The sequence below is a fragment of the Filicampus tigris genome, chromosome 10 (genome assembly GCF_054856515.1).
Source record: "Filicampus tigris isolate MCC_2025a chromosome 10, RoL_Ftig_1.0, whole genome shotgun sequence".
NCBI lineage: Eukaryota > Metazoa > Chordata > Actinopteri > Syngnathiformes > Syngnathidae > Filicampus > Filicampus tigris.
The window spans coordinates 20923244-20950541 of NC_141226.1; the positions used below are offsets into that span (position 1 = coordinate 20923244).

General features: G+C 41.8%; 1 protein-coding gene across 2 annotated transcripts; it reads right to left on the reverse strand.

Annotated features, from left to right (window-relative positions):
* Positions 1-825: 825 nt before the first annotated feature.
* pax3a (paired box 3a) lies at positions 826-27298 on the reverse strand. Of its 2 annotated transcripts, none has more exons than XM_086042668.1 (9): positions 27164-27298; positions 26770-27005; positions 25653-25710; positions 25270-25413; positions 11379-11578; positions 9547-9712; positions 8788-9011; positions 3344-3607; positions 826-897 (listed from the first exon to the last, which is right to left on the reverse strand). In XM_086042668.1, exons 1-9 carry the CDS (start codon positions 27246-27248, stop codon positions 880-882), a joined length of 1395 nt encoding a protein of 464 aa, XP_085898794.1. In that variant the 5' UTR covers positions 27249-27298; the 3' UTR covers positions 826-879. The 2 variants fall into 2 exon arrangements, with proteins under 2 accessions (XP_085898794.1, XP_085898793.1); XM_086042667.1 differs by having other exon boundaries at positions 25581-25710.

Here is a 27298-nt window from a genome sequence, read left to right on the forward strand (position 1 = left end):
AAAAAAAAAAAAAAAATAGGAGCATATCTTGTATCGTGTACATGTAGTCTGCGCTCATTTATGAGGTATGGAGGTATTGCACTTTCTTTGGGTTGTCTACTCGTCTCGTTTCACACGCGACCTGTGCTTCTTCACCGCCCGGTCGTGTTTAAATCGTCTTCAACGAGAAACCACATCAGGGTAGATTTATGTCTTTTCCATCCTTGTCAGCCTTCAGGAGAACATCTGGCCTTTTTTGACGAGGAAAAAAAAAATCCATTCATCCTCGGTCAACTTGGTCCCGGAGAGCAAAAAAAAAAAAAAAACGGCCAGTAAAAAAAAAAAAAAAAAAAAAAAAGTGTTTTGATGAGATGGTTATTCTGTTGACCAATCAACGTGTCAGGCTCCACCCTTTGTGTTGGTTACCCCAAGTGTCATTTTAGTACCCCTTACAAACTTCTGACAATGCACTGCTCGGTGGAAATGGGGCTAAAGTCCTCCTCACGTTGCAAAAATCAAGTACAGAATCTTGAATGTATTAAGAACCCCCCCCCCCCCAAAAAAACCCCCCTTCTCAATCCTGCTTTTCCTTTTCCGCTCCAAGCACGAACAAGCGGGCTCTCGGTCCTCGGCGCATGACGAGACGTTCGAGGTAACTGGAGAGGCTGCACCTTTGGTCCTAATTATTCCCGTCCAGCCCGCCATCAGTACGTCCTGCCTGCGTCGCAGCGATGAAACCCCTCCGCCAGCACCACTTGGCATCTCTTTCTCGCTGCCGCGGTCCTCTGGTCAGCCTCGGGTGGTTGGCAAAAGCAGCGGTTGGGGGTGTTAGGGGGGGTGTTGGGGGGGGGGTTCAGACTGGCGGTGCAGGGAAGCCTCCATGTCGAGTAGAAGGCAGCTTTAAATAATAAAAGGCACCTGAAGATGGGAAGGGAAGACAAAAGTATTGCCGGTTAGATGGATGAATGATGTTTTGGTGTGGGAAGTAACAAAGTACAGTGTGTGAACGTTTGTTGAGCAGTGGTGTTGCCAGGATGCCAGGTGTGGGTGGGCATTAGTCTTACCTGGGGCGCGGGGGGGGGGCAAAAAAGTGCTACAATGCTCAGGTAGGTCGAAATCCAGCGTAGGGCTACTGCACCTTAAAACGTGTTTTGTTTTCTCCTTAATTGAGATAACTGTTGTTGTATTTGGGCTAAACAAATAAGAGTTGATTTGATTTGATCTGACTTAGAAGACATCCATAACTGAACAGTATGGACATGAAGGCGGCAATGTTTTTTTTTTTGTTTTTGTTTTTGTTGTTTTTTATGCTGAAAGAGGATGTAACAACACAAACAAAGGTTAAAACTTAGAACACACCCATAACTGAACAATATGGACATGCAGGTGACAATGTTTTTTTTTTTGTTTTGGGTTCTGCCATCAGAACTACATCCAGTTTTCTTTGGGTGGGCAGAGCGTGTCCGTGGGTGGGCATTGCCCACCCCTTCTCCCCCTTGGTAACGCCCCCGGTGTTGAGTATAATTAATTCACTGCGGCACCTTGGGCTGTGGCACAGTTTTTTCCCATTTTATTTATATATAAATTCAAAATATCATACCTTACATGCAAATGGATACTCTTCTCTGTAGCAAGTGCTGACAGTGACAGCAATATGTTACATGTAACAGTTTTTTTTTCATTCGTATAAGCATTATTTAGATTAATAATTGTTTTCTTATAAACAAGTAAACTTCTACTTAAAGTGGAAGTCCACCCAAACATTTTCTTTACAATACGTTGTCTAGTCTAAACATGGCATTCTGATTATAATTATGGTTGTGGAATATAAGTTAAGAAGCAAAATCCCCCCGTGTTTAGCCATCACAGGGGGCGGCCATTTTGTCACCAGTTGTCGACTGAAAATGACATCACAGTTGCTCAGGACTCAGGTAACAACCAATCACGGCTCACCTGTTTTCTAAAGCTGAGCCCTGATTGGTTGTCACCTGAGCCCCGAGCAACTGTTACGTCGCTTTCAGTCGACAGCATGTGACAAAATGGCCGCCCCCTGAGAAGGATAAAAACGGGTGGATTTTGCTGCTTAATACATATTGGTATAAAGTACTTTTGCCACACTAGAGTTGTGATGCCGAGCCAAAGGAAGAGTTTGAAAGCAGGTGAGAATGGAGAGTGGAGTCCTGGGTTGAACAATAAACCTCCTACAAAAACATGTGAAGAGCTTTGCGGATCTCTTGAGACCCGCTTTGAACCCAACGTGGTTGGTGGAGCGAAGCCTCCGCCTGGTTCTCTCTAGTTCTGCTCCGTTGATCAATAACTAAATCTGACCTCCTGTTGGACACATGGTTTCAATACGGACCTGCCAAGGGTCATAATCGCCCCCTGTTAAAGAGCCCCTTCCTTAACACATGTACACACACACACACACACACACACACACACACACACACATGTCTCTCCTGCCCCAAAAGCTACATGCGGTTCTCTCCCAGGACGGTCTAAATTAATGAGATCAAGATGTAGTCACTGATGGGCCAGTCGACATGTGCTAGTGTACCCCACGAGGAGCCACCCGCTCCCCTCCCTCCTGTCAAACACACTTTTTTTGGTAAGTGGCTCCTTTCTTTGAGTCAGGCCAAGACGGGGGTCATTACATGGATAGGTGAGCCGCACTCGAGTCCGATGGGCCAGCTCATCATCGCGGGGGTCATGAAAGGACAGCGGGGGAAGCACCCCCCTGCCCCGCCCGCCGTATTGCCTCGGCGTCAAGCTTACGTGGCTCGTTTGATGAGCGTAATGTAAACGGAGGCAACCTGGCCAACAATGTATGTACATGTAATCTCAGCACAGGGCCGGCCCATTTGAGACGCTCGCTCATCAGAAGGGTCGGCGCAATTAGCATTGTTTATGTTACTCAGAAATCCGAAACCGAATTGCTCGATCGAGCCGGAAATCAAGAAATAGACGAGCTTGCATGCGGCTTAAAAAGAGAATACATCATATTTGTAGAAATTGAATTTTTCTTTTAATAGCAGTTCCTTTGCTAAAGTCTAAAATGCGTGTGAATTTGTATGAATATGCAGCACGGGATGAAAATTTCCTGCTGTCTTTCGTAATCTTCAGTAATGGCTTCATTGTACATTTACTCGACAGTTTTACGTACGTAAAGTCATTGTCCATAAAATGCATTTTTGTTCATATATACAGATCTCTGGAACAGATTCAGTGGATATACATGATTTCCTATGGGAAATATTGCTTTGGTTTTCAAACACATATGTTTTAGTGGGACTTTTTGGAACAGAATAATCGCGAAAATGAGGTTGCGCTGTTCCGAAAATAGACGGCTGGATTACAGGCCTACCTTGCTCTGACTGTATTGTCCATACTGGTACGATGGATGGTGGTCGACGGCGTAGGCTGGCGAGGTGTAGGAGGGCGGGCAGTAAGACTGAGTGCTGGGTAGGGCGGGCATGCCGGTCAGACCCGGCAAGGCCTCCAGTCGTTGGGAGCCGTGACAGCTGGCGGCCATGCCGGCGTTGGGCTCCAAGCCTCCGGTCAGAGGGGAGATAGCAAAGTCGCTCTGGGGCTGATGAGGCACTCCACCTGGGTTCAAAAGGCCCATCACCTGTGGGGAGGGACAGAAGGAAGCTCGGGGGATTAGAAGACAGAAGAAAAGACATTCGATCAATTCTACTCAGGTGGGCTCCGAGAAGTGGAGGCGCAGTCATTGTTCACTGTCAGACCACACTGGCTAACCTCATACATGTGCTTTCTTTTTATTCTGCTTCACTGACAAGGGGACAAGGGACTTGATGGCTATTGGTTGCTCCGGGGAGGTTTTCATTAGATCTTCGCTGTCAGACTTGTGGAGAGAGCGATCCCGAATTTCTACTTTCGCTGGGCGGGCTGTAGACGGATTGATTCGATTAGATTCGAGGTTTTGGAATGCGGAGCTCAGTTAGTTAGTGAGAATATAGTTTATGGAGAGAGATACAGATGGACACGGAGAGAGTGAAATGGAGATGGCGAGAGTGGTGGAGGTAGAGCGATAAACGGAGAGAGCAATAGAGAGAGCAGGATAAGAGAGAGCGATAAAATTAGAGATAGCGGGAACGGTCAATAGAGATAAAAAGACGGAGGGTAAGAAACCTGGAGAGATTGGGAGTGATAGGAGACGGAGAGAGCAAAAGAGAGACAGAGAAAGATGGCGAGATCAACAGGGACATGGAGTGAAAGAGAGAGCGAAAGAGGAATCTACAAAGAGAGAGGGACACAGGATGAGAAATAGTGAAAGAGAAAGATGAGAGAATGACAGTCATGTAGAGTGAATAGAGAGAGAAATTGAGAGAAATAAATACAGTGAAAGAGAAAGATGAGAGAGAGAGAGAGTGCTTGGGAGGTAGAGTTCCAAACGGAGAGAGCGATAGAGAGCACAAGGTTAGATGAAGAGAAAAAGAGCGATAGAGATGGAGGGAAGAACAATAGAAGGCAAGCGAGAGAAAGCTCACGAGAAAGAAATTGAAAGAGAGAACAAGATAGAGACGTAGGCTTAGAGATAGTGAGAAAGAGACAGAGAGTAAGGTAGAGAGAATTTTTATTTCACAAGAGAAATTCCCAAACTTTTCGTGTCGTTTGCCATTGATCAAATAAAAAACAATGAAACACTCACGATAAATCCTGCGTTTTGCCAAAAATCCTTCCGTTGTTAAGCAGTCGGAGCCTAACGCAGTCAAATAGTCGCGCCAAATCAAGGGTATAAACAATGTCATTTCTGCAACTTTGAAGTGTGCTAAATTTATGTTTATGTCTGCGCTCAGACTGGTGCGTCTGTTCAGAGACACGCCCTCTTTCGAAATCTCTTGATGCCCTAAAATCACCGTGTCCTTGCGAGGCCTAGAGGCCAAAAGGGTACGTGGGAACGAGGGGTAGGGGTGTGTAGGGCATATGTGCGCGCGTGTGTGTGTGTGTATGTGTGTGTGTGAGACGTCGCCAATGTGTCGAACCCGTACCGCAACTTGTGTGCGTATTTTCTTTGCATTTTCTGCTCTGATGTCAGCGGCGGTGGTGATACATCACGAACAGCTGCGTACGGGTTTGCGTGAGAAACAAAGTCATGAAATTGTCTTTTAAAATGGGGGTGGGGGGTTGGCGTGGTCATCGGACAAGACTTACAGAGAAAGAGTTACAGTCTGTGTAATGAACAGAAGAGGTGAGGGCAGAAAGAATAAATGACTAAGACGTAAGGGCTGTTTGATGCAGAAAATGAGGTTTCCCAAACTGGCGGCCAGCTGGCGCGTGTGCTCTGATCATGACTGATGACTGCTGTATGTTATGTAGGCTGTCAATGATCAGACCTCACATATTGTCAACTCATGTTAACCCCGATGTGCTATTTGACTAATAAAGATCTGCGCGAGAAAAAAGGCAACAACTCAGGATAAGATGAATACTTTACGAACGGTACCAGAAGAAACAGTCATCGGCAACGTCATTCATACAAAACTGCTACTATGATATATATATATATATATATATATATATATACATACACATATATATATATATATATATATATATATATATATATATATATATATATATATATATATATATATATATATATATATATATTAGTGCTGTTAAGCGATTAAAATTGTTTAACTAATTAATCGCAAAATTTTCCATAATTGATCGCGATTAATCACATTTTTCAACTACAATTTTTTACGAAGCTTTGCTGCACAGTGAGCAGATGTCAGCTGCTACAGGAAGTATATATCAAACTGAGTTAACTGAGTTAATTTTTTTAGTGTGTTATCACATTTAAATTAATCTCCATAGTTAATGCTTTAATTTTGACAGCCCTAATATATATATATATATATATATATATATATATATATATATATATATATATATATATATATATATATATATATATATCATCTAAAGTCAACCTTATCAATATCGCCAATAGTAATCGCCAATCAAAATGTATAATACAAGTATATTAGTCTAGGGTAAAACTGCATCCGTAAAAATAGAAATTAAAAGATAATTTCACCACGAAAAATGAATAAAACTGATTGCTATTTAAAAATAAAAAAGTGATTTCACTTAACTATATATAGCACGGAAAAATTAAGCAGTACTATGCATTGCTTGAATACACAAATTTTATTCTCAAGCGGTCGTGTAGGATTAGGAAATAATACACGTCCGTGATCCGACATTTCTCCGGCAGCAGTTGGTGATGGCATGTCTGTTTTGAGGTTGTTCCGGGGATTAAGTCTCAGGGGGGTGCAAATCCCAGCCACTCGCTTCCTTGGTGAGAACGGATTGCTTCGGTATGCACCAGATCAGCAGAGGGATGCCAGAGACCTTGCGCCCAAAGAGGAGGCTACGACCGCTCTGATCACAGCTTTCTAATTTCTCCAACAGTTATCTCGCTCATCTAAAGTCAACCTTATCCATATCAGCCACTTGGTCCTGATATGACCATATCTGGAGTTAACTGAACATCTGAATCTCCTGATGGATGTAGAGTAGCGACAAGTCCGGCTCACTCACAAAGTTGCAGTTCAGATAAGCCGATAAGGGAGATTTAAACGGGGAGTTTTCAAATAAAAAATAAATTAAAAAATCACATTTTTTCATATTTGTAAAAGCAGTCATTATGACTTGACAGTGATACATGATCAATATGATCTGTGAACAAATTTGCTGTTTCTGACCTGTTACCTTGTTATGGCAGAAAAGCACCTTCTTCATAATGCAGTGTTGCAATAACATCAAATCAGTTTGAAGTTTTAATTTTTGTGAAGCTGCTCATGATGCCTGTGCCTGACCAATGATTGACACCTGATAAGTCACACCATCTGTCTCTGATTGGCTGTTTTTCATAGGGCGCGGTGGATTCTTGTACCACTAATATATATATATATATATATATATATATATATATATTGGGGCTGCCAAAATTAAAGCATTAACTATGGAGATTAATTTACATTTTATTACGTATTAAAAAAAAAAACTCAGTTAACTCAGTTTTATTTACTTCCTCTGGGAGCTTCCCTCTGCTTACCTTGCAGTCAAACTTAGAGGAGAGTCACTGTCACAAAGAATGGCTTTTATGTAGTTTTACTTTAAAAAGTTGCTCGATGGCTCATTGGAGAAATCAAAAGTAATTTGCGCACTTTGCAAAGCCAAATTCAAATACCATATTAGTTGTACGTCTTTGGTGTGTCGTTCAAAAGTAGTATTTTACAGGAAAAGAATCATATTCGGGCATCAAAAAAAGCTATCAGAACAGTCTTTGAATCAAAATATTTTTCCATATTAATTCCAACATTTTACTCAAATAAATATGGTTCCAAGCTATGTAAAAAATTGTAGTTGAAAAATATGATTAATCGCGATTAATTATGATAAATGTTGCGATTAATTTGCTTTAAAAAAATAAATCGTTTGACAGCACTAATATATATATATAATGTGAAAAACACTAATGTCCATTTTTTTCATTTTTTATGTGAATAGTGTTTCTGCGTTACAGGCTTCGCATTAATGTGAAAATGTAATTTTTTTTCCAAAATTGGGCGTTAAGTGTTTTTCACAGGACAGCAACGATATATATCTGTCAAGTCATAATGACCGTTTTACCGTTTTAACAAATTTGAAAAAGAAAATGTGACTGCGAAGTTCTTAAGGTCTTCATTAACTCTCAATGTCATTGATCTTAATCAAATGCCTGCTCTCCTATTTTGCCCAAATCCAGAAATTAATTATTTCCTCATCTGAAATGGAGTGGAGATGCGTTGCAATATGCATTCAAACAGCTGCAATGAATACACAAATTAAAAGAAATCAGCCAACAAAGTGAAGTGAATTTGCATAAATTACACACCGCGTTACAGGAGGTTAGATTACTTCATTCCCTTCAATTAAGACACGAGGCAAATGTGTGATTGCAATTGCAGACTGACATTCCTGGTGCGCCGTATCCATGTACGACCTTGCGCGCGGAGCTGCCTGCTAAAGGTTAATGCTGAAACCAGCCAGTAGGCCACACAACCTTTGGCCTTTTTTTATTGGCACGCCGGTCGCTTTGTGACCCTCTGAGTGTACGAATTCACAGGACAGGACAGTCTACAAGTTTGAAGGCGCAATCCACTACAAACGCAAACCAACAATATGCGGCATCGCGGCCTCATGGTTTTTCAAGCTACGCTCTCACAAATGTACGAAGCATAAACTCATTCTGCGGCGACACCTGCTTCTCCCTTTCAAAGCCGTCAATTTGATTGTGAGCCAACTATCATTTCCTCACAGTGCGGGCCGTGTTAAAGATAACTAGAAACTCATGCATTCAGGCTTGTGACAAACCTGCCCGAGGCACTTGTTTTTATCTGCGCCTGACAGGACGCTGAGATTCTCTCTCATGGGAATTAGTACCCAGCATGCATTGCATCTGAGCCCGACCACCCTTTGTGGAGGCTAAAAGCTCGTTTTCCGCCTGTTAGACCATGTTCTGGCCCGGTAGGGAGCCACTGATAGCGCCTGATGACTGTGTAATCGCTCATAATTGTCTTTTCAGTTTTCATTTGTGTCATCGCGCCACAGCCGTACACACTCCTATCTGCCGCCTCCCTCTAAAGACTGACATTTGCCGCGTTGCAAATTCATCAACCCATCTGGATGAACACAAATGAAATGCTCCCTTTTTTTTTTTTTTTTTTTTGTAACGCCAACAAGGATCCCATCAATGTCAAGGCAATAACATGTCCGACCGGGCGGACCAACCTGAGGCGAGAGGCTGTTGCCGATGGCGGCGGGGTTGACGGTGTTGGCGTGTCCGGTCGGGCCCACGAAGCTGTCCGAGTATCCTGAGAAGCCGTGGCGTCCGGACGACAGGCAGTACGCCGAACTTCCGTCCTGAGCGCTGGATGACGAGCTGAGACCGCTCTGGTGCACAGATGTTGGCGGCAGAGGCTGCGGTCGATGGACCGTGCCGGGCTGTTCACTTGCTGTTCACAGTAAAAGAAACAATACTTAGAACCATATTCAAATGCCGTTTATTCAAAGAGGGAGTCAACCCAAACCTTTATTTTTTTTGATAATATGTTCGATGCAGGCCCACTGGTTGAAAGAAGGCATTCTGATTCATATTGCGTTTGTGGGATAAGAGTTAATCCACCCATTTTTAACCATCTCAGGGGGCGGCCATTTTGTCACTTTTGTCGACTGAAAATGACATCACCGACCAATCACGGCTCAGCTTCAGAAAACAGGTGAACTGTAATTGGTTGTTACCTGAGCCCTGAGCAACTGTGATGTCATTTCCAGTCGACAGAAGAGACAAAATGGCCGCCCCCAGAGATGGCTAAAAATGGGTGGATTAACTCTTATTGACTTCCCCTTTACGGAGAGCACATGCTGGCGAGGGTCATATCGTCGTAGTCGGGCGGAATCCTTGCATCTCCAAAAATGACTACTTTTGTCAAATATTGATTCTGATGCGCAGGTGTACCTAACAAAGTGAGTTTGTCAATAGCGGCTCACCTTGAGCTATTGCAGTTGCGGGATAGGGACTCTCAGGCAGCTGATAGGGCTGCAGGCCCGACATGGCAGATGGAGGGAAACCGCCCGGGATGAGGTGATTGAACGCCATCAGCTGATTGGCTCCCGCCTGCTTCCTCCACCGGGCTCTTCTGTTGCTGAACCACACCTGAGAGTAGAACAAAATGGCGTTCAGTGGTGATTGCCGACCATAGTGAAACGCCACATGAGGTGGCTCATGAAAGATCAACAATTGCATCTTATTTGCCAAAATGATTTATCTAATCTTTGTTCGTCTATGTATGCCAGTGACACGGCAGAAGTTGTCGGCCATGCAACCACACTCTGAGTGGGCGTCTTGATCAATAAAAAACAAACAAACATTTTTTTCTTAAAATGTATCTTTTCCTTCTTGATTTTTTTTTTTTTTTTTTTACAAACCCCACAAATTCTTCAAAAACAATGATGAACAGTCAATATATGCCTTCATATCTAACAAGGGGAATGGGTAAAAAATCCTGGAAAAAAAAAAACCAGGAAAATCCCAAATATAAAAAAATATTTTGAAAAATAAATAAATCTGAGAATATGCAAATCTACGGGGTGCCAAACTGCCAATGTGCAGGGGTTGACTGCAGTTTTAAGTTGTAATATCACCAATCACCACTAGATGGCAGATATTTCTTAGTTGCACTCATACTGCCCTATACTACAACGTGAGTAGGCCTAACATTAATTTGCAAATTTGGAATGATATACAGGACAAACATAGTACCTCATTAATATTAAACTATTATTTTGAGTGCGTTGATTTTTATGAAACATTTTACAAAACGAGTTATTGCACTTAATGTTGGTTTCGTGTTCAGCAGTTTTGGGGGGGATTTTATTGCTTGCTTCCAATTTGTGTTGTTGGGTTGGGAAAGTAAACACTGTATTTTATCAATGTATTGAAAAATGCATTATCAAAACCAAAATATATGAAGATATTATTTTGCACGTGAGCGCGTGTTTTGTCCATATTCAAAATAGGATTTTTGTCATATATCTTGGTTGGGAAGTGCGTGGTCCTTTGTGGCCCCCTCTAGCATTTAAGTTGCCCATCCCTGGAATAAATCATGTCTTTTTGTTCAACTAAGCAGGCAGCGAGTATGACATAAGTCAATTTCAGCATGAATTGTGGCGAGATCCTCATTATTCACTATTCATCATTTTTGTGACATTTCTGTTTGGTGGTGTGCCATGAGAGTTTTCTAAATGGGTGCCTTGACTCGATAAAGGTTGGGAAACACTGAATTATCTGATGACCTCGCTAAAGAAAAGTTGACTTTTTCCATCACTTCATGTGAAAGAAAAAAAAAAAAAAAAAAAAAAAAGCGTCTCCGTGTCATTACAGGGAGCTGAAGTGATAGAGATCTTAACATGAGGAGCGTGCAGTGAAACCACAGACCTCTTTGTGTACTGCGGCCAGTCACCGGGTTCAAATCAAGCCAGAGGGCCGTTCCAGCTGTTAAAGCCCATATCAGCACACCATCTGAATTAGCCCTGATGTATTTTGGGGATCTTCACATCGCCGCTGACAAAAATAGGAAGCTGTCCTCACATACAGTGGGCGCAGTGTGTCTGTCTACATCTCTGGGGGTAAGGCACCCCCTGCCCCCGTTAGTGCGGGGTCAAGGGTTTGAGGATTTAACACATGTCTCGCGGCTGTATGGAATGCGTGGCAACATCTCAAGGTCATTTAACACCCGGCTGATCCATAACAGAGCCACTCATCACCTGACAGTCAAGATTGGATTTTTTTTTTTTTTTTTTTTTTTTTTTCTTCTGCCAACCTGAACACGAGCCTCGGTGAGTTTAGCCCTCTGAGCTAGTTCCTCCCGCGTGTAGATGTCGGGATAGTGCGTGCGCTCGAAGGCCCTCTCCAGCTCCTCCAGCTGCTCGGCCGTGAAGGTGGTCCGACTGCGCCGCTGCTTCCTCTTGAGGGGCAGGCCCGGCTCGGAGTCCACGTCGGAGCCCTCGTCCGAGTGACTGGCTGCAAAAACAAATAAAAGCGTTACTTGAGGAGTCCTACGGAGGCGCGCTAAGCCGTGCTACAAAAGCCAGATCCCAGACAAAAGCTTTCAGTCAATGCAGCGCATGGCGCGGAGCCACTTTAAATTGTCTTCCCCTGCTTCTTTGAAAGTCCTCGGTGGTTCCTGACAGGGATCAAAAGCGGGAGATTGCTTGAACACGGATTAAAGGGGACTGGATCTCACCGGGGCTCCCGTTCCCGGGGACTCTGTGTCTCCCCCGGTCTTAGCCATGCTGTGCGCTATGCCGATAGGGTCCCGGAGTTAAGGGTGCTCGGCCCTTTGCAGGTGCTTCTTAATCTGTTTGTTCAGTTGAAGGCCGGAGAGAGCGAGCGGGCGACCGAGGGACGCCTTTTGGGGTCTAATTCAGCGGAGGACTTGAATCAATGAAGGCCTTCAAGTAAAGGACGGGGACTATCGCATTGTCTGGGGGGGGAGGGGGTTACCCGTCTATTAAATAATGATTAGGCTTCGCAAACTAGCGTGACAGCCCGCTATTGTCCCCAATTACACGTATGCGGTCTCCCTTCTCTTTCTCGGTCTCAAACATGCATCTGCTACGTCTCAGCCTTTGCGGGCTTTCGCTCAAAGAACACAGTCTGGCACAATGTGTCCGACACAGATGGACTTCAGAGAGAAAGAATCCACTCCCAAATCCACTCCGGAGGGACCTCTCAAGCTCATGAGGAGGGTTCACTGCACCTTTTTTTTTTTTTTTTTTTTTTGACATTGCAAAACAAGAAGTGAGAAGGTTAGCCCAAGCACCGGCACAGAGGCTTGTCTGTTTCCCGCCCGGACTCACTCCTCGCTTTCGTCCTGCCCTCCAGATTTAAAGCTTTAATTAAAAAGTGCCAAGTCAGACGTAGACGAAGGAGAGGGGGGCTTGCAGGGATCTCCCCTTGCTTTCTGGAGCCAAGCAGGAAATGTTTGCGCCGGTTGCTAGAGTGCGTCTGACCAGGCATTACACACGGATTTGGGCCCTGGGAAGTCTGCGGCGCTCCGAACTGCCGGCGCAGAAGATTCTGAGGCTGAGAAGAGGTCTTTATTACCAGGGTTATAATAGTTTGGGAATTTTCATTATAGGTCTTTTTTATTTTGTTTTGAGGGGGGTTTTTTTGTGGTTAATTTTAATTCGTTTTCAGAGTGGCTTTGTTACTTTCTATTTGTTTTGGTTTTTCTGAAATGGTTCATTTTACCTTACTTTTTTTTAGTTTTAGTGTTGGCTTTAGTTTTTCTTTTTTTAATTTTCATTATTATCATGTGCAAGCCAAAAAAAAAAAAAAAACATCAAGTATTTTGTAATAAAAACTCGAAAAATGTATTATTTTAAAAACAACCATCCACCATCCAAATGGAGGCGGAGTTTAACAATCCACAGACTTTGAAGTACAATTAGTGCAGTGCATACTACCGCTTCTAAAGTTAGATGCATCACGAGCCTGAAGTCTTAAAGCTAGGACGCTCTCACTTTCCGTCCCTTGTTTGCCAAGTCGCCAACTTCTAAATTGGATTTGTTGCTTGAATTCCCGTTGAGAAGTATCAAACCCAGTTTTACTGACTACCATATTTTTATAAATATTTTGTTATATATGGACCAAAAGAGGAGAGCATTTGTTACCTAGCGCCACGTTTTGGGCTGAGTTAAGCGACAAAAGCTGGAGAGCCATCCGAGCCATAACAAACACACCGCCTCTGGTGCCGCTTTTGTATTGGCTGCTGCTAGATAATTTCACTTTTAGGTGATACAAACTTAAAGGACAACACAACAAAAGCACATTTTTGCTTTGATTATAATATTTTTTAGTTTTGTAAACGTAAAATGTAGTTTTAGTTTTCATGCATCGCAAGAGCATTTTCGTTCTCTTTCATTTTGTTAGCAAAAATATTTTTTCAGGTTGAGTTGTCGTTGTTTTGTTAGTTTCCGTTAGCTGAAATAACCTTGTTTATTACATTGGTTGAAAACGAGCGCCACGCTGGCACGAGGGCTAGCGCAGGCGATGGAAGGTTGAACGCCCAAATACTCCTGGATTATGCGGTTGCGGTTTGTTGACGTGGCCTGCAGAAAAACGTCACTTGATACTCTTCAAACATCAGCATTGCTTTGTTGGGGATTTGCAACATTCCTTAATTAGCACCAAACAAAAAAAAAAAAAAGTCCGAAAAGTAAGGATGGCGCGGAATGGATTCCTGGAGGAGGGAAGGGGAGCTCGTAAAGCTCCCCATTGGCACAGTCAGTCATGTTAACTGCAGAGTGGGAGTGCCTCTTGCCTCCTTTGCTCCCTTTTATTCCTCTTTCCCCCTCTTGTTCCTTGTTTTTATTATTAGAAACTAGAGAAAACACTCCGTCACAGACGGGATCCTAATGGCGGATGACAGTGTTGCCTTTTGTCATCCTCTGCTTTGCGCTCTCTTTTGCACTCTTCCTCTATCACTCCCTGTCTTTTTTTTTTTTTTTTTTTTTTTTCTCTGTGGAAGTGATGTGGCCAAGCCTTTGTATCTTCGCAGGGAAAAGCCTGTGGCAGGCCTCTATTGGACCGATTACCACGCTCCATCTGTAGGAGCCATCAGGGACGCCCGGGCCCGCATTCAGGGGCCTGTCACCTGCCCAGCAGGGGAGTGAGTGGGAGGAGGAGGGGCTGCAGTGGGGGAATGAAGGGTGGAAGGGAGGGCTGGGCCACAAAGGGGTCCAAGAAGGGCCACTGGGGGGATGTAGAGAGGCACAGCAGGGGAGCAACCCTTCATCCCCTCCCTCGACTGCCTGAGGGGCATCGGCTTTTGGGAGGGGGCGAGGGGGGGAGTTTGAAGCAAAGGGTGGGGGTCGATCTGGAGAGGAGGCCGGTGGCACCTGAGGATGCGAATGGGCGCGCGGGCGCCAAGCTGCGTCGCCACCTTCCGAACGATCGCGCGCAGTCGCGAATTTGTTCCCACACATTCCCCCATAACAAGCAGCAGAAGAGGATACTAAACACACAAAGGGAGGCCTCGCCCTCCTTACTTAAACACCCAAATCAAATTTTACGCTGGAGCTAAAGCTCTGGGGAGCTGAAAATACTTCATGGCCGCTCACAGTTTGGCTGCGGCTCCGACAAGAATCTTAATAGAAAGATAGATTATTACTGCGGGGGCGGAAATTGGGGCTACTGCAGAATTATCCGTAAAACAGACATTTATAAGATGTGGGTTAATCGGCTCGTAACAAGCATGCAACAACTGGATTGATAGTGGGGACTTTGGGTCATGTTTTGCATAGGGTGAATTCAACAGGTTAGCACTATTGCAGGTTGTTGGGGCTCAAAATGGCCCTGAAAAAAAACGGGTGGATTATGCTACTGAGCCGCCGCTGAAGCTTCCACACTGATCGGGTTGGGGGGGGTGGATTATCTCCTGAGGGTTAATTAGATAACTTTTGGGAACATCCAGTTCCTTTAACCGCGAATGTAGCATCGATACAGCCAATAGGGAATAAACGCAGACAAAAAACTTGAATGAATGGAACCCGGTATAGACTAAGCTTTGGAGCATGTCCAAAACGTGCAGATGTCCATTACATTCTCTGGTCCTGGCAAAAATGAAATGGAAAAAAAAAAGAAAATCCTGCATTTACACCATCTTGCATCTTCACCAAAATTTTACACGGCAGGTCAAGCGTTTGACTAATGAGACAATTTCATAAAAAAACGTGTCCCACAGTAAAGGGAAATTAGTCAATTACATTTTCAGAAAGACAGAGGCGTTGAGTCTACTCTCTTATCCTCGCATTAAAACAAACATAGAGTAGCTTTTGTAAGTGCGAAGGTGTACATTTTTCTAACAACAGAATTGTTCAAATTGTTTTTGCACAATCTTGCAAATGAACAGAGAAGGTAAGCAGTACTACACTGACCAACACTCCGACTGCGGACCCCATATGGCCCGAGACCACACCCTCACACTCTGAGTGGTCCCTTGATTAATTTTCCAAAAATAGATATATAAAAAAGAAACTTTTTTTATTTTTTCAAAACTCACAAAATCTTCAAAAAACACTGATACAGTATACAATCAATACTGTATACGTTTTCCACGAAAACAAATGCGCAAATATGTGAATCCATGGCTGCCGAACTGCGAATATACAAAGGTTGAGTGTAGTTTTAAGTTGTAATATCACCCATCACCACTAGATAGTAGACATGTCTTAGGCGTGCTTACACCAGGTCTTATACTGCCCTAAACTACAATGCGAGTAGGCCTTGTAGTTTTTTGTAGATTTCTAATGACATGCAGGACAAACATAGTACCTCAATCACATTAGTACTGAGTAGCAATGAATACTTTCACTTAATGTTGGTTTCTTGCTACGCTATTTTGTGCCATCCTTGAATGGCACTTTTTGCTTTACGCAAGAGAGCCCTTTGCAGTGGAAAAAGATTATTACAATATGTGCATATTTTGTTGTTTGCTTCAAACCTTTTGTTGTTGGGCTAGAACGGTGGATCATTGAAAAAGGTATTATCAAAAATGTATTATAGTTAGAGCGCAGGTATTTTGCACATATGCACATGTTTTGTCCATATTTAAAATTGCATTTTTGTCATACATCTGGTTCGGAAGTGTGACAGTTATCAGTAGCACTGGTAAAAAAATTGTGGGCCCCCTACAGCATTTAATCTGCCTTATTCCATATATTTTTTTTAATTTTCATACAATTATACAGCAGAGTACGCTAATTCCTTTTGTACCTCCACCATACGACAATAAAGGCTTTCGATTCTATTATATTCTTGGTACAGAGTACAGTATTATGAAAGCAAGCATCCGGTATGAATCAGGTAGAGAAAGGAAGGTGGACAGTGAGAATGAAATGAAAAGTGATGGTGATGGAAAGGAAAAGAGAAGCGCAGCATATGGGCCACTTTACAGCCTTGTCTTGGTAGGGGCCGGCTTGCCCTTCCTCCATGGGTTGTTAATAGAGAAGGTAATTGAGCCTGTGACATGTGTTGGCAATGCAAAACAAAGGGCAGAAGAGACAAATGAACTAGTTATTTGCCCAGGGAAGTAGATCTGGCTCTATTCAGAGCGCAGCTCATAGTGCGAGTCGGCACCCTGAATAAAATATTGGCAGGCCCACATAGAGCCGCAGCGAGCAGATGCATGGGAGGAAAAGAATAGTTAACTGACAGCTTATAGGCTCAGCTGGGGTTAACAGTTAAGGGGGGTAAAAATGAGAGCGAGTGGGCTGCTCACTTGACTTGCTAAAGAGCCCCCATGCAGGAACCTGCAGCTGCCTGCATGGGAAAACAGGGGGGGGGGGGGGCTGATAGTGATGATGATGATGGACATAAAAAGATAGAGTGAATAAGCCCAAAGGCGGTTGGCGCCTTACAAAGAGCTAGCGGGTGATACGACATTGAAAAATGTATCCCCGTCTAATATGGCTGACAAACAAAGTCCACCAATGGCACCGCATGGGCATTATACGCGCCCGGTGCGCGGCGCTTATTATTTCGTTCCACTTGTGGTACGGTTAGGTGACACTTTCACGGTGGCACTTCCACCCTCGGGCGGGGACAAAGCAAGCAGCGGAGAGCCCACGCGGGATGCAGCAACAGGCGGCATGTTCCATTCAAATGGCCACTAACTAGCCTGCTTGTGTTTGCGCGTGACAGGCGGCCAGAAGTAAGCGCAACAAAGCCTCCAAAGTTGTGACATGATGAGACTTTGTGGGGACGTTTACATGACAAACTAGTTTGACTCTTTTTGAACAATTTTAGGTACAATGTTGTGTATTTAAACACGTAAACATCATAAAACACACGTTTTGCTTCATGTCTGCTCTCACCCTTTTGCTGTTGAGAAAAGAGCGACTATTGCATAAAATCTAAAAAAAACGAGACTCTCTCACGCAATTCTCCAAATCAGAGGCCAGGTGTGATTGTTACAAGCTGATAAATGTCACTCGTTGAAGTTCACCATAAAATAAAAAGAAAAGACAATTGTACATTGTATATTAAAATACAAAAAACACGTGCCGTATTTTTTGGACTATAAGTCACTCCCGAGTCGCACAAGTAAAAAATGCATCACAAAGAAGAAAAAAAACATATATAAACATATATAAGTCTGATTTATTTGGAAAATGTTAGCAAATACTTTTGGTGCATTAGCAACACCTTCACTTTAAGGTAAGTCATTTTAAACTAAAAAGAAAAACTCAGTTAGAAGCAGAAGTTTTGAATCCAACCGGGACTCATTGGCTGCTGTTTAGGGAACGGGGATGTTGGTTGTGAGTCCGACCTCTAAATTTAATACCGTATATACAAATCACACCTGAGTGTAAGTCAAGGGAACAGCTGTACTATGAAACACAATGTGATTTATAGTCCGAAAAATATGGTAATTTCATCTAACGAAAGCTCGCAGGCTTAATTCTATCATATAATGCGAAATGCCATAGAAGGGCTAATGCAAATTACTAACATAGATTTTGCGATATCTATAAAACGTCAAACAATTCCTACTTTAACACACACAGAGCAGCAGCATATACAAACATAGCATACAGCAATACTCATGCAATTATGTGAGAATAACTATTACTGCAACTTGGACGTAGATCCTATTGCCGAGCGGCATGTCACGACACAACATATTACTACACTGACAGAGAGGAACTCCAAATATGGACTTCCGTGTACCGGAAAAAAACATGAAAAACAATCAGTTGAAAATCAGCAATATAGTGGCGGTTCACTATTCTTACACATAATAATGTTCCACTTGGTTTGTTGCTTCATCATGTTTAAATAACATTTATACACATGCTTTAATAATACAGTACGATGAGAAACAATATATACTGTAAATAGACCGGAGTTTATTTAAAATATATATATCAACGTTGACCCTTCATTCACACATTCTCTCAATCATGCTGAAGATTTTTGTCATTTAAACACGCTAATGCTAAAGCTAATGCCAGTTCAGAGATGGAAACAGGAAGTAGCAAACAAAACAACATTTGAGTCGGCGCGAATACTTTTGACTTCAAAATGTCGGCCTCCGCCAAGAGACGTGAGCGGTGCGGCCTTTCCGTAAACATTATTCTAACCTCCTCCATGGGGCCTGATAGTTTTAACAGTCGAGTGACCCTCGGTTAGCCCCTGACCTCTTCACAGCTCTTGCGCACTTTTTCTGCAAAGATCACCTCGCTGCTGACCCTCCAAGTCCACTTCACAGAGGCAGAAGCAACCTTCACATTCCTGCACTTTTCCCTCGCAGTCACTTTTAACTACAGCTAGGCTCACATACGTATTTGAAGAATGACACTTTTGATGGATTTTACCTTCATACGCCACCACAACGGATTTGAAATAAAACAACCAATCAGGTTGAGCTCATTTAGGAATTAAATGCATTTTCATTTTAGGTAGCTCCATTTTCTGGTGTTTGGAAGTATTTTATGCAGTTTACATATTTGTAACTACATGTATAAGCATTTTTTTTTTTATATATTCTTGTGAGCAAAAAAATTGATATTATTCAAAGGCAAAGTCAATTATGAAACAAGGCAACGAGCAGCGAGTGAGAGCGGATGCAATCGAGACCTAGCAAAGCATCTGAAATATTTTTAGTTGGCAAGCTGACTGTGTACTCTTGAACAAAAAGATATTGATTTTCTGAAAGTCAATTGACGTTAACCTACACAAACTAACACATAAAAAGCTGATGAAAATTACAAAACGTATGCGCAAATATTTATTCTGCAGCTGTTTCTGTCGCCATTGAAAAAATACAAAATGCTGGTACTGTAGCAATGTTACTCCTTAAAGGGCAGTTGCCCAGGTATGTCAGGATTGACGTTAATTTCAGCAAAATATTAAATATGAGTATGAAAATGATGAAAATTATTTTTTATCAAATAACCTGCTCAGGGCTTATCATTGAAATGGTAAGTGTTGGTCACTTACATTAAGACTACACGTTCGTGATGACCTCATGATTCTGCTCATTCCGAAATGGTTAAGTGCCATATTTTTGCGAAGCCGAATTTCAGGTTCAACTTAAAGCGGAAGTCAACTCAAACATATTTTTTTCAAGAATATTTTCTATGCAAGTCCACTATTGCATTTGTGGAGTAAGTGTTAATCCACTCGTTTTTATCCATCTCGGGGGCGGCCATTTTGTCTTCTGTTGACTGAAAATGACATCACGACAGCTCACATCGACCAATCACGGCTCAGATACAGAAAACAGGTCAGTCGTGATTGCTCGTTGTGAGCAGTTGTGATGTCATTTTCAGTCGACAGAAGACAAAATGGCCGCCCCCAGAGATGGCTAAAAACGAGTGCATTTTGCTGCTTATCTTATATTCCACAAACGTAAAATCAATCAGAATGCCGTGTTTCAACTAGTGGGCCTGCTGGGAACATATTCTTGAAAAAAATATCTTTGGCTTGACTTCCGCTTTAAGTTAAACCTGAAATTTGACACTTCACTTGCATATTGATTGTTTCATCTCAACTCCACTGCGAGTGTCAAATCCTAACTGCCCGAGGCCGCGAACCTCCAGCATCCATGTTTATTCTGACATGTTCTTGAAACGATTGCTTGAAGGACTGAATCAAAAAGGCATAACTCAAATCACGGGCCCATTGGTGCTGGCATGTCCATAATGTGCCCACCGATAAAAAGGGCAAAAAGGGAGAGGAAAAAAAGAAGGGAGGCTAAACAAAGTTAAGTGATTGACAACGCAGTCTGGCTTTAGTCAATTAACTATCCCATTGTGCTCCTCTTTGCAGAGTCTCCTCGCCCCCGACCCCCTTTTTTCTCTTCCCACTCCTTTATCCGCCCCATCACAGAGTTTTGCTTGGCTAATACTTCCAAGGAAATAGAGAGCTCTTTTTTTTTTTTTTTTTTTTTTTTTTTTTACTGGGGCTCCTCTCCTTGACCTTCCATTGCTCATGGCTTCTCTTTCAGCCACTTCACAGTGTCTCGGGGGTTAGTGGGGAGAATGCGGAGGAGAGTACATCAGTGCTTAGGGGGCCGGCACAGGGCGAGACCCCGGCCCATTACTTCAAAGTTGGCCTGAATTCATTAATTGTCCTTTGAATTAATATTGGGAGGATCACAATGCCGGTGCCAACAGAGAAAGAGGCTTTAATGAAGCATAGAGTCGTATTCAGTTGCAGATCAGCTCGAGTGGATTTGCTTTCTCTCTTTTGGGGGGCAATGGAGAGTCTTGAGAATCGTTCCAATGAAAGTGTTAAGTGTGTTTAGATAAGATGACGAGGGACAGTGGGAAGGCATTCCAGCACTGTGTATGGATACAGTACTGTGCAAAAGTCAGAGTTGTTGCTTTTGCAGTGGTATACAGGAATTAATTGTTTCCTGTATATGAGCATATTGTTTAATAATTTAATACGCATCCAATGATAACACAGTACAGTTGAGCCCAAAAGGATTTATACTGTGGCCACATTTGGAGTTAGCCATGATTTTTTTTTGTAACACAGTGCCAAAACAAGATAGAAAGTGCTAGCAATATTGCAAAAAATATCTATTTCTTTATTTATTTATTTTCAATTTGTAAAATGACTCATATTACACCTCAAGTACAACCTAAAAATATTTAGGCCTAAGCATTCGTCATAAAAGATTATTCCTTAAAAGTACATTTTATCGTAAGTCACAAATTTGAAACTGAAGATTAACAATCTGCTCTAAATATAGGCACATTTACAAATGTACTGAAATATTGATTCATTTCAAATGAACTGTGCACAAGTTTAATTACAAAAAAAAAACTGTTAAAAAAGTTCTCAAAGATTAAATGCAAATATATTGAACATAAATGTTAAATACAACTGAACGGCACTACAAACTACAATTGTGGAATATTGGATATGTCTGGATTGAGAACAGTTTGGGGAACTTTTGTCAAAAACTGTTTTCTCAAGAATTTGCCGAAATACTACAGTTGCAATCTCGCACATCTTACAGTCTTTTGCCATACGATACCCGGCCACCAAATAAAATGTGTTTTCAATCAAATCTGGCCAGTGTATGACTAATTTGGGGCCTAACTCTACAGTATTTGTGTAACATAGAGCAAGAAACTATTCTGAAACTGCACATAACGATAAGTAAACATCAAATTGCTGGAAAATGGAATTTGTCCTACATATTTCCCATTTTATTATGTCAACATGGAAGCTGCTGTGAAAAATGACACAAAAACAACAAAGCTAAGCTAGAGGCCTAAGTCTTTTTGCACAGTCCCTGAAAACTATTCTCAGTTTGGCCCATTTGACGAAACTGCCATTGTAAGTCCTGTAAACACAGAAAGTGAGGCCCACATATAAATTTCTCCATTATCCTTGCCCTGGGAGGAAAAACGGAACTTTAGCCATTAGAGCAGACATTCCACCGGCTAGATTGAGGCCTACTGTCTCGCTAAACATCCCATATTAAAACACATTCACCATGGAAACGCCATCACCCCTTAACAAGGTTGCGGCCCTGCTAGAAAACGCTGGTGTTTATATTCTCGGATGTTAGAAAGCTTTGGAATTGGATTACGGTTTCGCTTCGCTTGCTCCAAGTTTACCTCACGCCGAAGTAGCGGGGAGTCGGCGTATTTACACAAACAGAGTCCCGCTCGGCTTCTTAGCGAGAAAAGCAGTGCAATCTTTCATGTTTTTGTCAAAGCTTGATTCCTCCTGGCCCTCGGGGTTGCTCGCCTGCCCCGCCGCACAATTGAGGCTGCAGAATGGCGGCAGATTGCTGGAATGCACCTCAATGAGAGCAATTATTACATGTTGACTGCGTTCACCATGGCACATTTGAAAGAAGTGGGCCCTCATTCAACGTGGCACGGCGGGACTCCCTTGAAAAGAAAAAGTTATCCCTTTGACTGTTTGCATTTCTGAGCTTTTCTTTTTCCTCCCCGCTCTCCCCCGCTGCCATAAATGGATAGTTGCAAGAGTGGCGACTCCTATTTCTTGGCCTGCTTGAATTAGTTCAATGAGGCTAAAATGCAAATAGTGGTAAACAGAAGCGAGGATGCTATCACTTAAAGTCCATGTAAAGTAAAAGTAAATATGACTTCTAAATTTGACACATTTTGACACTTCTAAATTTGACACATTTTTTGACACAATTTTTCCACAGAGAAAAGTGTTAACAACCCTAGAAAATCTATGATTAAAAAAAAAAAAAGATAATGCTGCTTCGTCTAGCATATTAGCACGAGGTCGTTGCGGTGCGCTAGCCACTGTAGCATGTGAGCTAACAGGTAATCATAACTAATAACTGCTCAAGTTCTTATGTAGAGGAGGAGAGGGGACTCGTGCCAGACGCCAAGCCAAGCGCCCACAAAAAAAAAAAAAAAAAGGAAAACTGAAGTGGTGAAAAACATTTTACCGCGATAACTCCGTAATTTAGCGCTACTCATTTGTTAGTCTTTGCACATTTTCCGCAGTTATCTCCAAATGTATTTAGAAACACATTTCTAAATGAACTTTACAGGGTCTTTAATGGACTACCACTCTGTGAATTCAAAAGCTTTGTGCGCACAAGGGCTAAACAGACACAAACAACTCACTCGAGCGCTGCTGTTGAAATTCTGCGCACGCTTAACGTCAAAAACACAAACAACAGCTCTACTGCCCCACTTGCTAATGCCATGCAGACCCCAGGGCAAACCGGACCGGGCACTATGGATGCATCTCCCAAACCTTTTTGCTGTCCTTTTCCCAGACAAATAAATCTAAATGAGTGAGCTTTGATGTGAGCACTTAAGGAAAGGCAACAATGGCGCTGGAGGAGAAAGGGGCAGAGAGCAACAGGCCTCTCTGCGCCGCAACAATAGCCTCTGCAAACACCTACTTAATCAATATTTGGCCAGAAGACACTCTCCTCTAGTCCCCCCCTCCCTGGCCCCGAAAGCTGCCTTTTCACATTCTAATGAGGAGCCATAAAAGGGAAAAACAACAACTACTTCCACAAAGAGACACAAGAAAGATATACTACTCTTCTGTATATGAATGGGAGGAAAGCTGTTTGTAAGATGTCACCTATTTGATGTAAATACTTCATATGAGGAGTTCATCAACAAGCTCTGAAAAGTCCAAGATTTTTATATATTAGCAAAGATTATCTTGATTTGATGTTTTTTTAAAAAAAATATTTTTCATCATGCGCCTTTGATTATTTTCGTTTGTTTGTTTAGTTATCATTTTTATCATTGCATCATTGTGTGTGCTGTAACTGTTTGACCCTGTGAATTTATCTAGTTATCGAGCTGGCTCATTAGCTAGTTAGCTAGCTATTTAGCTAAATCGTTAGCTGGCTATTTGGCCAGCTAGCTATCAAGTTAGCTAGCTAAATATGTCACTCTCTGTCTGTCTGTCTGTCTGTCATCTATCTATCTATCTATCATAAAACCTTAGATTAAAAACAATGACAAATTATTATTTGGCATGCATAATTATACATTTTATGTATTTGTAAAAAGAATATACGGTATATATTTATATTTTCTCATCTTTACCACTGTATTATATATTTTAAAAAATTAATTAAAATATAAATCTAGGAAATAAGAACTAAAAAGAAATGGTCTAGTCTAAAAGTCTTACAGTAGAATTACAGTAAAGAATAACAACAAATTATATTACAATATATACAATTGCACCACTTTTTTATTGATTTGACAACAGTCAAATTTGACAACAGTCAAATCAATCAATCAATCAATATATATATATATATATATATATATATATATATATATATATATGTATGTATAACCCTAATCCTATTAAACTGCGCCTGTAAACAGCAATGTATAGCCCAACTCATTTCTGAACAGGAGCTGTTAGGTGAAGTTTAGGGATGCGAATTGCCCCCAGATAATGCGTGAATGTGGGTGCCTGAGGCTGGAAGGGGGTGGGGGACGAGGGTTGGGACGGGGCTGGGGGGGGGTCAATCCGTGTTGGAGATGAAAGAGAAGAAGGTTGGGATTTTAATTTAGGGTCGAGGAGCGCGTTTCCTTACGCTCAGAGACAAAAGCGCTAAATGCGCAATTTGGATGCGCAAAGTTGAGCGCAAATCACCTGTTTTGTTGTTTACATCACCTCTAGCAAATATTTCAAACATCCATCAATCCATCCATCAATTCGTTTTCTGAAACGCTTATCCTAAAAAAATGGACGTTGTCGTGTTTACGCGGTTTGTGCGTAAACGTGATTTTACAAGGCGACCACGGGGAGTTACAGTCGTCATCAATCATTAACTCCATTGAGTCTCCATTTCCTCGAGAAAGACAATGCAACAGGTCTTAAATCAACAGGTGTCAATTGGCTCCACTCCATTGCCAGAAATCGAACCGTGCTTGATTTTTTTAACCGAATAATTTATCACTCACTTTTATTTTCAACGAACGTCCGTCCTTCTTTTATTAGTATTATTTGTGCAACCTTTGGGCGTTTTGTTCTAATTATTTTTCTTTTTGTCGGCCTCAAACAGAGGTGTGAGTTTCTCTCAGATTTGACCACGAAGTTATGAAAAATAAGTGTGCACTTTCTTTAAAAAATTAAAAAAATAAAAATACGTGCATGGAGGCTTTGACTTGTGTGTAACGTCATACAAAAACAATATGAAATAAACTTACATCTATCACCCAGGATGCCATCGATGCTGTGTTTAGTCCTCGGTTCGTTTTCCTCCATCTCCCTCTTCACCACCTCATCACCATCCTCCTCATCGTCAGCCAAACCGCCGAATTTGGACCTCATGACGCGACTGATGGCGCTCACTTTAATTTGGAAGAAAGAAAGAAAAATTAAAGGAAAAAAATTCAAACGTTACGTATGCAAAAATAAACTTTTTCAATGTCCGAACCATCATCGAGCGGGGAGACCTTTATTTATTTATTCATTTATGTATTTATTTATTTAAATATTTATGTATTTATTTATTTACCTGACGGAACGCTGTTTCTGTCACAGATGCCGTCTTTCAATAACTTGTCCCTAATTTCCCAGCTGAACATGCCCGGGTTTTCCCTCTTGTACTCTTCAATCTTCTTGTCCAATTCCGGAGAAGCGCTTTGCTTTATGAGGAAGGAATAATCAAAACAAATAATCATCACTATTTATATCAAGCACTTAATAAAAATGCGATTCGTGCTCACATTTCTGCAGAAAGTTACACTATGGGGTAGCTTTCTGTAGCTTATCGAAAGTTTGAGCTACTTGCATGTGCAAAAAAACATGATCGTTTTATGCACAACATTTTTTTTTTCTTGCTGGAGCTCACTTTCTGCAGAAAGTATACTTATTTCTATTGGCATGCAATATACTTTATTACAAAATAAAAGAAAGGAGGAATAGTAAAAACATGTTCACTTTTTGTATACGGATTTTTTTGTCGGAGCTCACATTTCTGCAAAAAAAAAATTATTTCTATAAGCATGCAATATAGTATTTTAATACTAAGACAAGAAAGGAATGATTAAAAAAAACTTGATGACTTTTAATACACAGCATTTGATGTTTGAGCTCAAATTTCTGGGTGGAAAAAACATGCTTAGTTATTTTAACGTATTACAATTGGACAAATATTCAATAAAATGGAAACTAAATAAAAACGATCACTTTTTATATCCACTATGTTTTTAAAATGCTGTTTGTGCTTACATTTCTGGGGAAAGAAACGTGCGCTTATTCCTTCAGATTTGGAATAATTGTAACATTTATTTTAATCCAGCATTTAAAAAATAAATACTGTCAGATTTCTGCCCCCAAAATGCTGCTTCTTATTTCTATGAGCATGCAATAATGCTTCAGAGGGAAGCAATAAAAACATGACACTTTTTTATATGCAGTATTTTCAAAAAGTATAGTTTGTGCTTTTTCTGCCCCAAAAAATACATTTACTTTAACGTTAAAAAGCAAGGAATACTAAATATATTATTAACGAGCACATTTTTAAATGCTGTTGGTGCCTACATTTTTGTAACACAAAAAACTGAAACGAACCTATATATTTTAAATAAAGTTCCTCAACCTAATGATAAATGTAAGCAACACACAATGCAAAAAAAAAAAACAAGATCTTATAAGCGCTAAAGTCACATTAAGGTCTAAATACAATCTCATATCTTGCTTACCTTTGGCTTGCTCCCTCCGATGGCTCCGGGCCGAATGGATCCAGTCTCCTGATAGCGGCACAAGATTTTGGACACGCAGCCGTGGGAGACCCTCAGCTGGCGGGAGATGACGCAGGGCCGGACCCCGTGATGGGCCATTTCCACGATCTTGTGGCGGATGTGGTTGGGCAGAGGCCGGCCGTTGATGAACACGCCGCCGAGCTGGTTGACACGACCCTGGCCCAGAGGGGTGGACACTGCCGAGTACATGGTCACCCCCAAAATAAAAACGCATACAAATATTAACGTGATAGGAAAGTCGTAAAACAATGAAATCAACCAAAACTACATGTGCATTGCACATACTGTACGTATCATTTATTTTATTGATGTATTTCGTTTTGGATGGATTTACCTTCCAGAGAGTAGCCTCCCCGTGCGTAATTCTGGTGTGGACCGGGTCTCATCATTCTCGTTAAGCCTCCCGCCAGTGCTGTCATGCCTCTTGACCGTCTGTCAGGCCAAAAAAAAAAAAAAAAAAAAAGGTTCG